At 36.7% G+C, this 14,419-nt stretch overlaps 1 protein-coding gene across 2 annotated transcripts; it reads left to right on the top strand.

The window, feature by feature from the left end:
• Nucleotides 1-203: 203 nt before the first annotated feature.
• Nucleotides 204-13,704, top strand: LOC132059661 (uncharacterized). 2 transcript variants are annotated; one of them, XM_059452351.1, is made up of 8 exons: nt 204-472; nt 1,911-2,012; nt 9,491-10,863; nt 10,951-11,637; nt 11,717-11,800; nt 11,909-11,984; nt 12,111-12,427; nt 13,199-13,704. In XM_059452351.1, the coding sequence occupies exons 3-8, from the start codon at nt 9,538-9,540 to the stop codon at nt 13,406-13,408; spliced, it is 2,700 nt and encodes an 899-aa protein (XP_059308334.1). In that variant the 5' UTR covers nt 204-472; nt 1,911-2,012; nt 9,491-9,537; the 3' UTR covers nt 13,409-13,704. The 2 variants fall into 2 exon arrangements, with proteins under 2 accessions (XP_059308334.1, XP_059308335.1); XM_059452352.1 differs by lacking the exon at nt 1,911-2,012.
• Nucleotides 13,705-14,419: the final 715 nt, after the last annotated feature.

Below are 14,419 nucleotides of genomic sequence, written 5' to 3'. Positions count from 1 at the left end.
TATAAAAGATGGATATCCCATCTTATCCCTGTAGGATTATTTTATCCACATATCCGCGATTTGGGCTCGTTACATGTTATTATCAATAATTAACCCTTAGAGCAGATATGTCAAAAACTAAATGTTGCCTGCCCCGCCCTACTTATTCCCTCGCCCTGCCCTGCCCTGCCCTATTATGTGGTTGCCCCGCCCGCCCCTGCCCCAATTGCCATTCCTAGCCGCGCCTGAACTAGCTTGCTTTGAGGGGCATATATTTCTCCATAAAGAGTTTGGGGGCCAAATGTGATATTAGAGTAATACTTTCTGATCCCCCTCTCTCTGGTGAAGGTGATCCAGCTGCTTTCATCCCACCACACACCACCTAACACTAATTTTCTTTCTTTAGCAACAAGCGCCCAATCTAGCCTCTTCTCTGCCGCTCTTTGCTTTCTTGGGGTTATTCTGAAATGCTAGTTTTGGGGATTTTGTTGGGGTAATTCTTGAAATCTGCACATCGCTTTTTGTTTAGAATTTGCTATTTTTTTCGAAAATCTGATTCTTGCTTCTCCTATTGGCCCAACCCTAACGATCATATCGTTTCTCTGAAGAAAGACTATGCTCCTGTTATCCATATGCTTAGTTCGTAGGGTTTTGAATTTAATCTGATTGAAATTGCATGTCACTTTATAGTCTCTTGCTTGGCTTTACTGAATGTGTTCTTCGTTGGTGAATTTTGCCACACACAGTCGCTGGCTGCGCATGGGATGTAGGGGTTTTTAACAATTTTTGTAGGTTTTGGTACAAATTGTCGTTCAGATCAATTGACACATGTATCAGAAGCTCACCAAAGAAAATCCTTCCGGAGCACCACCTTTTTTCCCCGCACAAGTATTTAGTAATGGTTGATGAAGTTTATCTTGTGGGAATAACAGCCAGTTTCAATTGTGTGGTCCGAAAGCAACTGCCATTGTATGCATGTAGGTTTAATCGTCGGTCTAAATATGATTTTAGAGTCTCTCTTTGGAGTTGAGGGATGTTGAACATCAGTGTAAATTTTGCTAACTTTGCACTCTATTTCCTTAATAAGACTCGAGAATATACATGTCTGGTATGGTGCAAGGTGCAGAGACATTGCATCGTCATAGCATGTGAAAAGTTCTCTGCTGTTTGCTCTAGAGTTTCATTGTCCTTGTTCCAGTGAAATTTTAAGTGTCTTCATTTGATATATGTCTGAGCAATGTTACCAAAAGCGACAAGCGCAAAAAAGCTCTATGTTCCATTGGGGCTTTAAGCGCAAAGCGCAGCAGATAAAGCGAAAAAAAGGCACAATTGGAGGAAAGATAATATATTCGTTTAGTCCAAGACTAATAATTATAAGCATGAATAACAAATATATGGACAGAGAAGTTGAAAAAAAAAATTACGATAAAGTGAAAATATCAATTGTTTAGTGTTGCCTCCTCAGGAGACGCTCATTGGCAAGGAAAAATATGTCTTAGAGCCTTGATGACGACACTGAAGCGCACATTAAGCGAGGGGAAGAGCTCAACTGGGCTTAAGCGCGCCTTTTGACAACACCGTGTCTGAGTTGAATGTAGACATGAGGCAACCGCCATTCTGCTCCTCTGTTTAAATGATATCTTAAGCTTAATATTGTTGAAATTTTGGAATCAAGGAATGAGCAAAACTTGTATTGTACTTTTTTTAGAATTTTAAGTATATCTGCCAAGCTTTATCTAGACTGGGCAATACATGGTGTATCTTAGCAAGTGATTAGTAAATGTCATGGACATTGTATTTCCTGGTAGGAAGTTTGAATGTAAATTATGCTAAAGTCGGTAGTGGTCAACTTTCATTTTCAATTTTGAAGGTCCATTATTCAGTTATCTTAAATCTGTTACATTTATGATTTGACACGTGGATATTTGTAGGCATAATTGGGTTGGTATATTATGAAGGCAGTGATTTCCGAGGACAAGAACAATCCAGTGGGACTACATGCACTGAAGTTCTCAAGAGAATTAGGAAACGTTGTAAGATTTTAGCGTCCATTACTTTGAGTTGCAAAATTTAGTGAACATTGCTTCATCTTTTAAACTCTGTTTTTCTCCTGTGTGATGAAGCTTTCTGTAGCAGAACATTAAATTTGAATGACCCTGTACCTACATGAAATCTCCATATGTTCCTGCTTTTTTCCTTCTAGCTTAAGTGGACATATGTCCTTTGAAGCAAGTCTAATTTATCATTCTTATTCTATGAATATTAGTTCTGCTGGTTGATTAAGAAATTGAGGATGAAGTGTGACAGCCACAAGGAAAACCATCAAACTAACACGCTTCAAGCTAGAAATTGGAATGCAATTTGTACATACATTTCTATTATGCTAGATATGCCTCCCTATTTTTTTCTTCTTTTGCAAATGTTTTAGTATAGAAACAATTATAGAAAAATAAGGTAGGACATAATTTATTTCTTGTTTGCAAGTTTTCTTGTTTTCTTTTTAAGTATTCATAGTAAATACTGATATCCACAACCCAATCTATTTGACTGAGCTTTGTTAAGTTTCATTAATGGTTGGATAACATGAATCTTGTTAGAATGTTGGAATATTGGTAGTGCAATCAAGTTCTTAGGTTGGACAATTTTTGCACATTGGACAAATGTAGTACATGCATTGTGGTTGACACCTTGTTGACATCAAAGGTTTATTGGATCACGCCCATATGAAATTTGGGCTAAATCCTAAATTCAAGACACACTCGCCAAGTTAACTTTTTAGGGTTTATAAAACTGGATTAATAATTATTTTAGTCAAAATTACATGACTTAGATAAATTCCATTACGTTTGGCCTAGACCATTAAATTTGGGCCCGTATAAGACGAGCTCAATCCATGTTTTTCAAACCCAAAGGTCCATTAAGAGTTTCTTGGAGGCTACTTTTTATTTTTTTATTTTTTTTTATCAAGTAAATATATTTTCATTTATAAACATGGCCAAATTGGCTGTATATAAGGGGTATACCAAAAGGTAAAGCATCTACAAAAGGATATGATTCTCTACAAACTCCACCCAAACATCTATACAAGGAACTTTCTTTGCACACCAAAAGAAAATAAGGGAACGTAGACTACTTCATTGAGAGAAACTGGAACATTTTCTAGGTAACACTCCCCAAATAATTCTATCATCCTCCCAAAAAATAGTCTTAGCATCTACCTCCTTGAGTTCACAATCCTCTGGTTTGTTCTAATAGAAACCTCTCATGTTAATTGTGTTCCATTCCTTTTTTGGGACCTCTTGTTACTCGTAATAGAGAATAGGTTAGGAAGTCATCTTTCAAAGGGGGATTATCACAATATCAAGTCCAAACTGTATTCGTTGGTTTTTTCCGAGTGAAACTCTTGTACAAACCGTTGAAGACATCCTCCCATTAATTATCTTTTGCCAGATGGAATTCCTCATGGGATCACCTTAACTATGTTCTAGTGAATGCTCGATTAAAAGTATCTAAATTACAGATCCCCAACCCGCCAGTGTTATCTAAAGCAAAAAGCGCAAAAAGCTCTAAGGTCAGCTAGAGCTTTAAGCGCAAATAAAGCGTGCGTTTTAATGAAAAAAGGCGCAATGGTGCAAAAATACAAATATATATCTTTAGTCCAAGACTAATAATAATAAGCATGAATAACAAATATTTGGACAAAGAAATTGTAAAAACATTATGATAAAGTGAAATATCAATTATCTAGTGTCACCTCTTCAAGGGAGGCTCATTGGCAAAGGGAAAGTATGTCTTAGAGCCTTCCTTATCAAAAAAAAGTATGTCTTAGAGCCTTGATGATGACACTGACGCACATAAAGCGAGGCGAAGCGCTCAACATGTTTTGAGCCTCGCTTTAGGGCTTAAGAGCGCCTTTGATAACACTGCAACCCGCTAGCATTAATTGGGTTTGTGACCCAAACTGGTGGTATTTCCTGTTTCTGTTATACCATCAACAGAGCATCTTTAATTAATTGACCTGGCCTTTGCTAATTGACAGAATTTGAAATATAGGTCCTGAAGAGTGCTTGACAATGTTGACATTATCGATGTGATTCTACCCCTTTGGTTAAGTACAACTTCTTTCACCCCTACCTCCCTTTTTCAAACTTTTGTAGTGCTGGTTACCGCAACATGCTATCCTTGAATCTTCCTTCTAGAGATAAACCTAGAAATTAGTGGCAAATAAGCTACTCTAAATATGCTTACCCTTAGATGTTTTTCCTTATAAAAAATCCTGTTGTGTAGCTCTCCAGTTAGTATTAGTTCAGACTTTCTCCTCATACTTATGTCAAGTCCAAACACTATGTTGGACCAAATTGAGGTTCTGATAATGCTCTTATAAGTAGAAGGATAAAGGGTCAAATTTTCCCCTGAACTATGTGAAATTGTACAGACTTTGCCCTTCGTTAATAGTTGCCCTCATCGTTACTAGTTCATATTTGCCCTTATTTTTACACGGTGGAAGCGTAGCACCCGGTGATGCCACATGTCATGCAATTAAAATGGAGGGTAAATTTGAAGTTTTTGGCATAGTTCAGGGGCGAATTTGACCCGTCTCTCTAATTTTGAGTTTTTAAAAATGTTTTTGTTCCTCATTTCTTTCTTCCCGCCACTGCCTCCTCTGACCATCTGATCCGATAACTTGATGCTTCCATCGTCAACGATAACATCACTGATAAAATATTACCTTGTTTGGGCCCCCCTGCCAGGAAAAAAGTAATACACAGAGAAGCTTACTGTTGAAATACGGGGATAGACCCTTCTCCATCAGTTCCCCGCAAAACACAATTTAATGGTGGAGATACAATAAGAAATTCCAATTCACACGATCATATGTGTTTTTGATGTCTAACTTGCATATCAAGGGTGAGATCACTGGAACCCATTCCTTGAGTTTGAGTACATAACTTCATTAGGAATAAGGTTGGTAATTGGCATCCTTGATTTGTTTTCCACCAACAAAAGAATTTTGTAAATTTGGATATTAACTTATCCTTGACCCTTTCAACCTTGTTGTTAGTACTTTTGTTGTTGAAACCGACTTGGGAGTATATAAATCTTTCCACTGCCTCCAATTTGTGGTACCACATACGGCCGTATGTGGCCATGTACAGACTGTATGTGGCCCAGAAAATCTTCCAGAAACATTGAAGTTTTGGCCTTCCACATACGGTAGACATCAGCCCGTATCTCCCATGTGCGATCCCGTATGTTACCCTAAACTCACCGAACTTCACCGAAACTTATTCTTTTCAATTCCCTTAGCATCCAACCTTTGTTTAACTTATAGTACACTGCAGTCTCAACCTTTAAGCTTAAAAACGACCTTGTTTTCTCGGGTTCAAATCGGTTTATCTACGTCGGACTTAGTCGCACTATAGTTTGGAGACACCGGGTATTACATAGGATTTGCAGGGAGTGGTTGTAAAGGTCTATCTTCCATTATAACTTCCCACAGATCATAGGCTTCAAGATACGATTTTATTTTCACGGACTAAATTTGATAGTTTTCACAAGTGAAAATTTGGGGTGCATTAAAAGAGAGACTGTTGCTTGCCATGTTTGAAAAATAGGTTAAAAATGATTTGAAAAATGGGTCTTTAGAATGAACTCACAACTCCCGTATGACCATTGAGGCTCTGATCCATCGTTGGCTTTTAAAAGATGGTGCTGCAAAAAAGGTTAGAAGAATGATTGGAATTCTCTCTTTTAAATTTTATTAAAGGCTAAATACCTAGATAGCCCGTTAAAATTGGCACGTTTTGTCAGATGTCCTTTCAAACTTAGTAAGTTACCAAATAGGCACTTGAACTTGACAAAAGTGTTTCTTTTAAACAAAACTGTCTGAACTCCTTTAGTTTCATTATACTGATCTTTTTATTGCGCTGTTTCCTGCTAGATGTGTATAAATGGATCTCAACAGACAAAGTAGGTTTATCAATTTATATCACCTTCTTCGAAAAGCTCATTTTTGAATTGTCATTTTGACCCATTTCCCTGGTGATATTTTACATTGATAAATAGGTTGGTTGAACAACTCTTAGGGCTTTAATCTAATGGTAAGAGCACAACATGTGATGTGTGGTTAGGTGCACGTTACTGGTTCAAACCCTGCCACAGGCAAAAACCTGATATTTAATGTGGAGAAGGGTAGAGGGACGGACCTATTTTCTATTGATTTCAAACCGTGCACCACAGGTCCTTGAGGTTTTTTTGGTTATAAAAAACTGGGTGATTGAACAACATTTGGATATGTGGGTACTGGGACTACCTTAAATAATAGTAAAACATGGACGTCATCTGCATCTAAATATTAAAATACAATACAAGGATGTGCCTAGTGGTCAATAAATTGGGTGAGGAACTATGAGGTCTCCGATTCAAATTCTAGTCGAGGCTAAAAAAAACTAAGTTATTTCTTCCAATCTGCCTAATCCTTGGGCAGAGAGTTAACTGGTACTTGTGTTGGTGAGAGGTAGCATGTATCCGGTGAAATAGTCGAGGTGTTCGCAAGCTGATCCAGACACCAATGTCATTAAGAAAAAATATTAAAATATTTTTGAAACAAATCATGGTAAAATTTTACGCAATTCATTCTTGAAAGTGAAAGAAAACTTTTTAAATAGTATAGCTCATTTCCACCCAGACAAAAACTTTATCTTACATGCGATCTATACTTTGGTCAAATTTGTAATAATGTTTATATAGATCTTTCATCATTCTATTTCTGCTATTTGTTCAATATTGAGCTTAACTTGATTATTCTTGTTTGTTCAATATCAGCGACTGTCAGCTTCATATTACGGCTAGCGTGTATGATGTAACTGGTGTTACTGGTATTACTGATGTTACCAAATATTGTCTGTCTCATTTCCTTACTTAACTCATGTCCGGAAGAAACAGAAATTTTAGGTTGTAAAATTTTTGTATGAACTTTTTCTTTTCATATGTGCACTTGATTTGGGACTTCCAATGGTGTTTTAGCTGCCACGAAAATAGAAGAATTCAAGTTACCTTTATCTCAAAAAAAAAAAAAAGAAAAGAAAAAAAAAGAAGAGGAATATAGAAGAATTCATGAAAATTGTAGGGGCTGTTTCATCCGGAATCGGAATGGTTATGGAGGTATCACTGTCAATTTGGTTTTCTGAAAATAATTATGTCTCTTTGGGTTTAGTTTTAGTATTTGGGTTTTATTCTGTCCAAAACCCAACTTCTAAAACCCCAAAAAACGCTTGTTGACACTTTCATAACCAAATAATTGTGTGTACGGTTTATTCTTGTTGTATTTTGGATTTGTTGTTTCAACTTTTGAAAAAAAAAAAAAAAAAAATTACAAAACCCTTAGACATTTGTAGACACTTTCGTATGGTTGAAGATTTTTAGCATAATTGATTAGAACATATTTATGAATAGCTGAAAAGGAAAAAACAAACCAATTCTAGTCATGTTTATGAACAAAGGGTAGAGGAAAAGAAATCAGTGGAGAGGGAGGGGAAGAAGAAAAATCAGTTTTGAAATGGGGGCGCTAAGTTGAGTGGCGTTGGATGGGAAGAGGGATGAACAATGACCATCTGGCAAGTGTTGGTTTTGGGCTAAAAAAGATGTTTGGCTGGTTCCTAAAGCCAAGACCAATTGGTTTTGGTGGTTCTTAATTGGTATTGCGTTATTTTTAAAACCAAACACTTAACCAAAACTTCTTAATTCGGACACAACTTTTTGGAGGTTGCCAGCATATCCTTAATGCTGAGGAATACAACTTTACCAGTTTTCCAAAAAAAAAAAAAAAAAAAAAAAAATCAGAACAACTTAAAAAGTTGGTTTTGGAAAAAGTTTTAAAATCTAAGGGTCAACTTAGTCATTTACCTGATTTCTTCGTTCTAGGAAATTTCTTCTAATGCAATCCTAATTGGGTGACATGGACTATTATGAAAACCAAGATAGTGTCTTAGACCACATTTGTTTTTATCAAGATTAAGACGTTTCAATCTGAATACATATTTGAATATTAAGATGTGTATTAAGATGAAAACATCTGAATTTGAATACGTATCTAAATATTAAGATGTGTATTAAGATCTGAATACTAAATAACTAAAGATTGTTTGTTTTCTCTATATCTGAATGTATAAACCTTGTCTTTATTTGCAAATAAAATATTAATTAGCCTAATACTATACATACAAAATTTTCAAAAAATTATATAGTAGTTGGTGATGAACGGGTGATGATGGCTAACAATGGTGGTTGTGGTTAGCAGCTAGTGGCAATGGTGACTAACAGTGGTGTTCAATGGTGGTGACGGCTGATAATTGTGGTGGAGCATAGTGATAGCTTATGGTGATTGAAAGCAGTGGTTGGACATATATAGTGGTGGCTGATGGTGGTAATTGTCGGTCGTGATAGGTGGTTGTTATGGCCATGGTGGTGATGGTTGTAAATGGTGGCTAGGGTGGTGACAGTTGACTCGGGTGGTTGGCAGCGGCGGTAACGGTTAGGGGTGGAAGTGGAGTTAATTTGAATGGAGTAGTGGTGAAATGACATCTTTGCAGAAATCTTTAAATGAGTAGTATCTTAATGATATTAAGACTTTGTTACAGGTCTTAATCATTCAGATCTATTCAGGGCTGATAATTGTGGTGGAAGATAGTGATAGCTGGTGATTGAAAGCAGTGGTTGGCCATATATAGTGGTGGCTGATGGTGGTAGTTGTCGGTCGTGATAGGTGGTTGTTATGGCAATGGTGGTGATGGTTGTAAATGGTGGCTAGGGTGGTGACAGTTGACTTGATTATGGTAATGGTGGAAGTGATGAATTTGAATGGAGTAGTGTAAATGACATCTTTGCAGAAATCTTTAAATGAGTAGTATCTTAATGATATTAAAACTTTGTTACTGGTCTTAATCATTCAGATTTATTCAGAATCATTAAGCGGTTATAGAATAATAAAAGAGTAAAACTCACAATTTAATGATTGAAATACGAATCATTAAGATTCAAACCTTCATTAAGTGCAAAGAAATGAGGCCTTAGTTGCCCTTTATTTCCTGATAGAAGTGAAGCTCAAATGCCCTAACTTTTCAGCCATATTATGGAGATGGAGCTTCCTGTCTCTCAGAATGTGCATATAGTATACCAATTAGCAAAAACTATGAGAGGTCTCCAGTCTGTCCTGCAGGTCAAATTAAACCCACCAAAGCTTTAAAATGAAAGGACATAAATAGTGTAGAAGCACTATACTGAACTTACTAGTTAAATGTGAAGATGTAAAGATTAAGTTTTGAGTTTCAATGCGAACATTGTTAAGATGAACCAATGTAACAAATTTAATTTTCTCTTTGACACACTTTGATCTGTGTACACTGTTTTACCCTTCTATCTTTCTTTATGGATATTCCCAGTCCCACTCTTGTACCATCTGTTTCAGTGGGTGTGATGACCTTTCATACCCTTTCTGCGTCTTGTCCTGCAGGGAGATCACAGTTCAACCAATAAAGAGACCTCAAAGTGGTTGGAGATATGGCATCACTTCGATCAACTGGCTATGTAGACCCCGGATGGGAGCATGGTGTTGCACAGGATGAGAGGAAAAAGAAGGTTCGATGTAATTACTGTGGGAAAGTTGTAAGTGGTGGGATATACAGATTGAAACAACATTTAGCCCGAGTCTCTGGTGAGGTAACCTATTGTGACAAGGCTCCAGAGGATGTATGCCTGAAAATGAGAGAAAATCTAGAAGGCTGTCGATTAAGTAAGAAATCAAGGCATGTTGAATATGATGAACAAGCATATTTTAATTATCATGCCAGTGATGATGCCGAGGAGGAAGATCAGATAGGGTATAGAAGTAAAGGGAAGCAGTTGATGAATGACAAGGGATTGGTTATAAATATGACTTCTCTTCGATCACTTGGGTATGTTGATCCTGGTTGGGAACATGGTGTCCCTCAGGACGAGAGGAAGAAAAAGGTAAAATGTAACTATTGTGAGAGGATAGTTAGTGGAGGTATCAATCGGTTTAAGCAACATCTAGCGAGAATATCAGGGGAAGTTGCACCCTGTAAGAGTGCTCCTGAGGAAGTATATCTTAGAATAAAAGAGAACATGAAGTGGCACCGCACAGGTAGGAGGCACAGACGGCCTCATACTAAAGAGATATCATCCTTTTATATGAACTCAGATAATGAAGAGGAAGACGAAGACCAAGAAGAAGAGGCACTACACCACCATATGAGTGATGGAAAGCTTTTGATTGGAGATAAAAAACTGGATAGAGACTCTAGGAGAAGTTTCAAAGGAATGTCTCCTGGTATTGGGTCTGAATCTTTCTTAAAAAGGCTAAAGTATGACACATTGGGTACTAGAATCCCAAGGTCTCTATTTCAATCTTCTGGAAAACAAGTGAAAGTATGTTCTAATAAAAAATCCCGCAAGGAAGTCATATCTTCAATTTGCAAGTTCTTCTATCATGCAGGAGTTCCTCCACATGCAGCAAGCTCTCCCTATTTTCAGAAAATGCTGGAATTGGTAGGTCAATATGGAGAAGGTCTAGTAGGACCCTCTAGCCAAGTATTATCTGGACGGTTTCTACAAGATGAAATTTCATCCATTAGAAATCATCTATCTGAGTACAAAGCTTCCTGGGCTGTCACAGGTTGTTCTATTTTGGTTGACAGTTGGCAAGATACACAGAGTAGGATTTTAATCAATGTTTTGGTTTCTTGTCCCCGTGGTATGTACTTTGTTTGCTCAATAGATGCCACTGATGTAGTTGAAGACGCGACACATATTTTTAAGCTGCTAGACAGAGTGGTGGAAGACATGGGTGAAGAAAATGTCGTGCAGGTAAGGTGTTGCTTTCTTCCTTCTTTAAGTTTCTTAAGTTTTGATCTTCCATCACGTTACTCTTATGGGCCAAAAATATAAACATAGGTGATCACTCAGAACACACCGAATTATCAAGCTGCTGGAAAGATGCTTGAAGAGAAAAGAAGGAATTTATTTTGGACTCCTTGTGCTGCATATTGTATTGAGCGCATCCTCGAAGACTGTGTGAAAATAAAATGGGTCAGAGAATGCATGAAAAAAGGCCAAAAGATCACAAAGTTCATTTACAATCGATTCTGGTTGTTAAGTCTCATGAAAAAAGAATTTACTGCTGGACAGGAACTCTTGAAACCCTCTTTTACTGTATTTTCATCAACCTTCGCTACCGTTCAGAGCTTGTTGGACCACAGATATGGTCTCAAGAGGATGTTCCAGTCAAATAAATGGCTTTCATCTCGGTTTTCAAAGCTGGAAGACGGTAAAGAGGTGGAGAAAATTGTACTGAATGCCACATTCTGGAGGAAGATGCAATATGTTAGAAAATCAGTGGACCCCATTTTAGAAGTGCTTCAAAAAATCAATAGCAACGAAAGCCATTCAATACCCTTCATTTACAACAATGTATACCAGGCAAAACTTGCTATAAGAACCAATCATAATGATGACGAGCGCAAATATCAGAGCTTTTTGGATATCATAGACAGCAACTGGAATTCAGTATCTCATCATCCTCTCTATCTAGCAGCACACTTTTTGAATCCATCATACCGGTATCGTCCTGATTTTGTTCCGGTAGGAGAGTATTCTTACTTCAGAATTGTTTTCAGTCCAACTTCAGTCATACCATTTTTGAATGTATGTATAATTGTAGCATCCAGAGGTTGTACGTGGATTGAATGCATGCATTGTGCGCTTGGAGCCAGACAATGCAAGAAGAATTTCTGCATCCATGCAAGTGAGAGTTCCTTTCTTTAAACTTTTTCATACCCCTCCCCCTTTTGGATGATAGACTTCACTTTGTCTATTTTATGTGTCTACTTATTTGTTTGATGTGATTTTTCAGATATCAGACTTCAACTCTGCTAAAGCTGATTTTGGAACAGATTTGGCAATTAGCACCAGAATGGAGCTTAATCCTGGTAAATATATTGAGTAATCATTCTCTCAGTTCTAACGTCATAAAATTGTTTTTCCTATTTTATGTGGATAAAAATCTGAAACACTTCATGTTTGCAAATTATACTGATCTTAACTATGTTTTGTAGCTGCTTGGTGGCAACAACATGGGATAAATTGCTTAGAGCTCCAACGTATAGCTGTACGAATACTTAGTCAGACTTGCTCATCTTTTGGGTGTGAGCATAATTGGAGTGTATATGATCAGATCCAGAGTCAAAGGCACAACCGTGTAGCACAGAAAAGGTTAAACGATGTGATGTACACCCACTATAACCTGAGACTTAGGGGTCGTCAGATATGGAAGATGTCCAGTGATCCAATTTCCCTCGATAGTGTTCTGCAAGAAAGTTTGCTGTATGACTGGATTGTAGAGTCAGAGAAACCAGTTTTGCAGGGAGATGAGGTACTAAATAAGCTAACTTTCTACTCTGAAGAGTTAAATAGATGACAGTAGTTTAACAATTTGCTTTATTGACAACCCTGCATTATTACCAATAGTTTAACAATTTGCTTTATTGACAACCCTGCATTACCAATGAGATAGACATTTTGGTATTACCGATGTCTTTGGAAGGGAGGACTTAGTTTACCCAGAAACAAATTTGTCTAACTATCTAATTTTGAGTTTCTTTTTGTTCTTTCTAATTTTGTTTTAGCTCAAGAAGATTCACCCTTGAATGAGTGCTGACCACATAGAACGATAGCTGCTTTTTCAGTGTCCCCATCCTTTGAAGTGGCTACTTATTTATAAGTCTCAAGTGTTTTTGCTTTTGCAGATGCCTCTCTTCTAGTGATGTACTAGGTTTGATGCCTCTTATGAAAAATGAAGAAAAAAAACTAGGTGGTCATATGTGATAAGTGTATCTTTTGGCATGGGGCCACTAACATCTTTCAAGAATTTAAAATATGCTTGAAGGAAGAATAGAACTCAATATATTGGTCGGGGCGGGGTGGGGATTAGGAAATTCAACAAACGATCCCCTTTAATTTGTTTGCAACCTTGTTTAGAAGTTTTTTTGTTTGGAGTAGGGAAGGGATTGCTGCGGGATTTTATTATCACTTAGCAAATTAGAATGCTCACGTTTCTCTTTTTATTAACTTATTAATTCCCTCTCTTGAATTTGCTTACTTTTTAAGTTATTTCTGCTGTCTTATCTACTGGATTGTATTGCAGGAAATCCTTTATAGTGAAATGGAAGTGGGTGAGTATGAGAATGATTTCACGGAGCATGATGGTGGAAATGCAGACTCGAGGAAGGGATCCTTGGAGATGGTAACTTTAACCAGTGAAGCAGAACCTCTGGAAGTTAATCCTGACAATACTGGTGCAGCTACAGATGATGATTCTGACCTCAATTTTCTTGATAATGAGTTGACCGATTAGTATCTCAAACCAGATTCCAAATGCAGCAATTAAGATGCATGGTAACCCCTCAAGTCCTGGCAGTGTATCCTGTCTCTCCCAATTCTTTCAGGGCAAAAAGCACGCCGGCTAGTTGGGGTTGGGGGAAAGGAGAAAAGGGTCAGAAAGTGCCTGTGTAAAAGCTAGAGGTGCCTGGAGTTTACATGTCAAAGTACTTAGCTTTCTTGAATTCTTACTATTCATGTTAAGTCATTGTTTGGCCCTACTCTTTTTCGGGAAAATAAGGCTCATATCCATTCGGCCATTCAGTTTGCCAATCTTGGCTTAATTGTTACTTACTAGTTTAGTGTTACTAGTTTAGGGTACGTGCATTGTACATGTGTGTTGCGTCAAACAATAAATATATAAAAGATATTGAAAAACAATAATTAACGTTAAAACACAACATTCTTTTAAATCATGAAATAAATGTTATTTCTTTAACGCAGTAATTAATTCAATAACTCCTAAACATGTAAATATGATGAATTTCGTTAGTATTGTATCTCACATTTTCTCACCTGACAGCTTTTTACAAACGGTTGGTTTTAATATGCAAAATATTAGTTAATTTAGGAAAATAATTGAATGACTATTTTGTCTACTGTTTAATCTGATTTTTTAAAGGTAAAAGACCACGCTAAATTTATCATTATTTAATTTTTTTAAAAGATCTCTTTAATTATCATGTCAGAATAATTGACAATTTCTAAGTCTATTAGTGATTTCTGATCAATATTCCAAACAAGTGTTATACTTAGTTTAAAGCGTTTGAATTATTAGTGAAACAATGTTGTATATTTTGTGAAAATCTTAATATAAAAAAAGTTTCATCCATATCGACACGTTAAAAAGTCATTAAGCCCTTATAACCCAAGAAACCCGTATTTTCTCTTTCTTCAATCTTTTATTCTTTTCTTTATTTTTAAAATCATTTTTATATACTTTAAGTGTAGGATTTAGGAAAATATTACTTCCTTCATCACAATTTAT

The sequence above is a fragment of the Lycium ferocissimum genome, chromosome 6, assembly GCF_029784015.1.
Source record: "Lycium ferocissimum isolate CSIRO_LF1 chromosome 6, AGI_CSIRO_Lferr_CH_V1, whole genome shotgun sequence".
Taxonomy (NCBI): domain Eukaryota; kingdom Viridiplantae; phylum Streptophyta; class Magnoliopsida; order Solanales; family Solanaceae; genus Lycium; species Lycium ferocissimum.
This window is presented reverse-complemented; position numbering and strand designations above follow the sequence as displayed.

Coding starts and splice junctions, on each gene's coding strand:
- LOC132059661 (XM_059452352.1), top strand. CDS start 9,538: ATGGCATCACTTCGATCAACTGGCTATGTAGACCCCGGATGGGAGCAT. Junction 11,638..11,716: donor ATCGTCCTGATTTTGTTCCG/GTAGGAGAGTAT, acceptor GTATAATTGTAG/CATCCAGAGGTTGTACGTGG. Junction 11,985..12,110: donor CAGAATGGAGCTTAATCCTG/GTAAATATATTG, acceptor TATGTTTTGTAG/CTGCTTGGTGGCAACAACAT.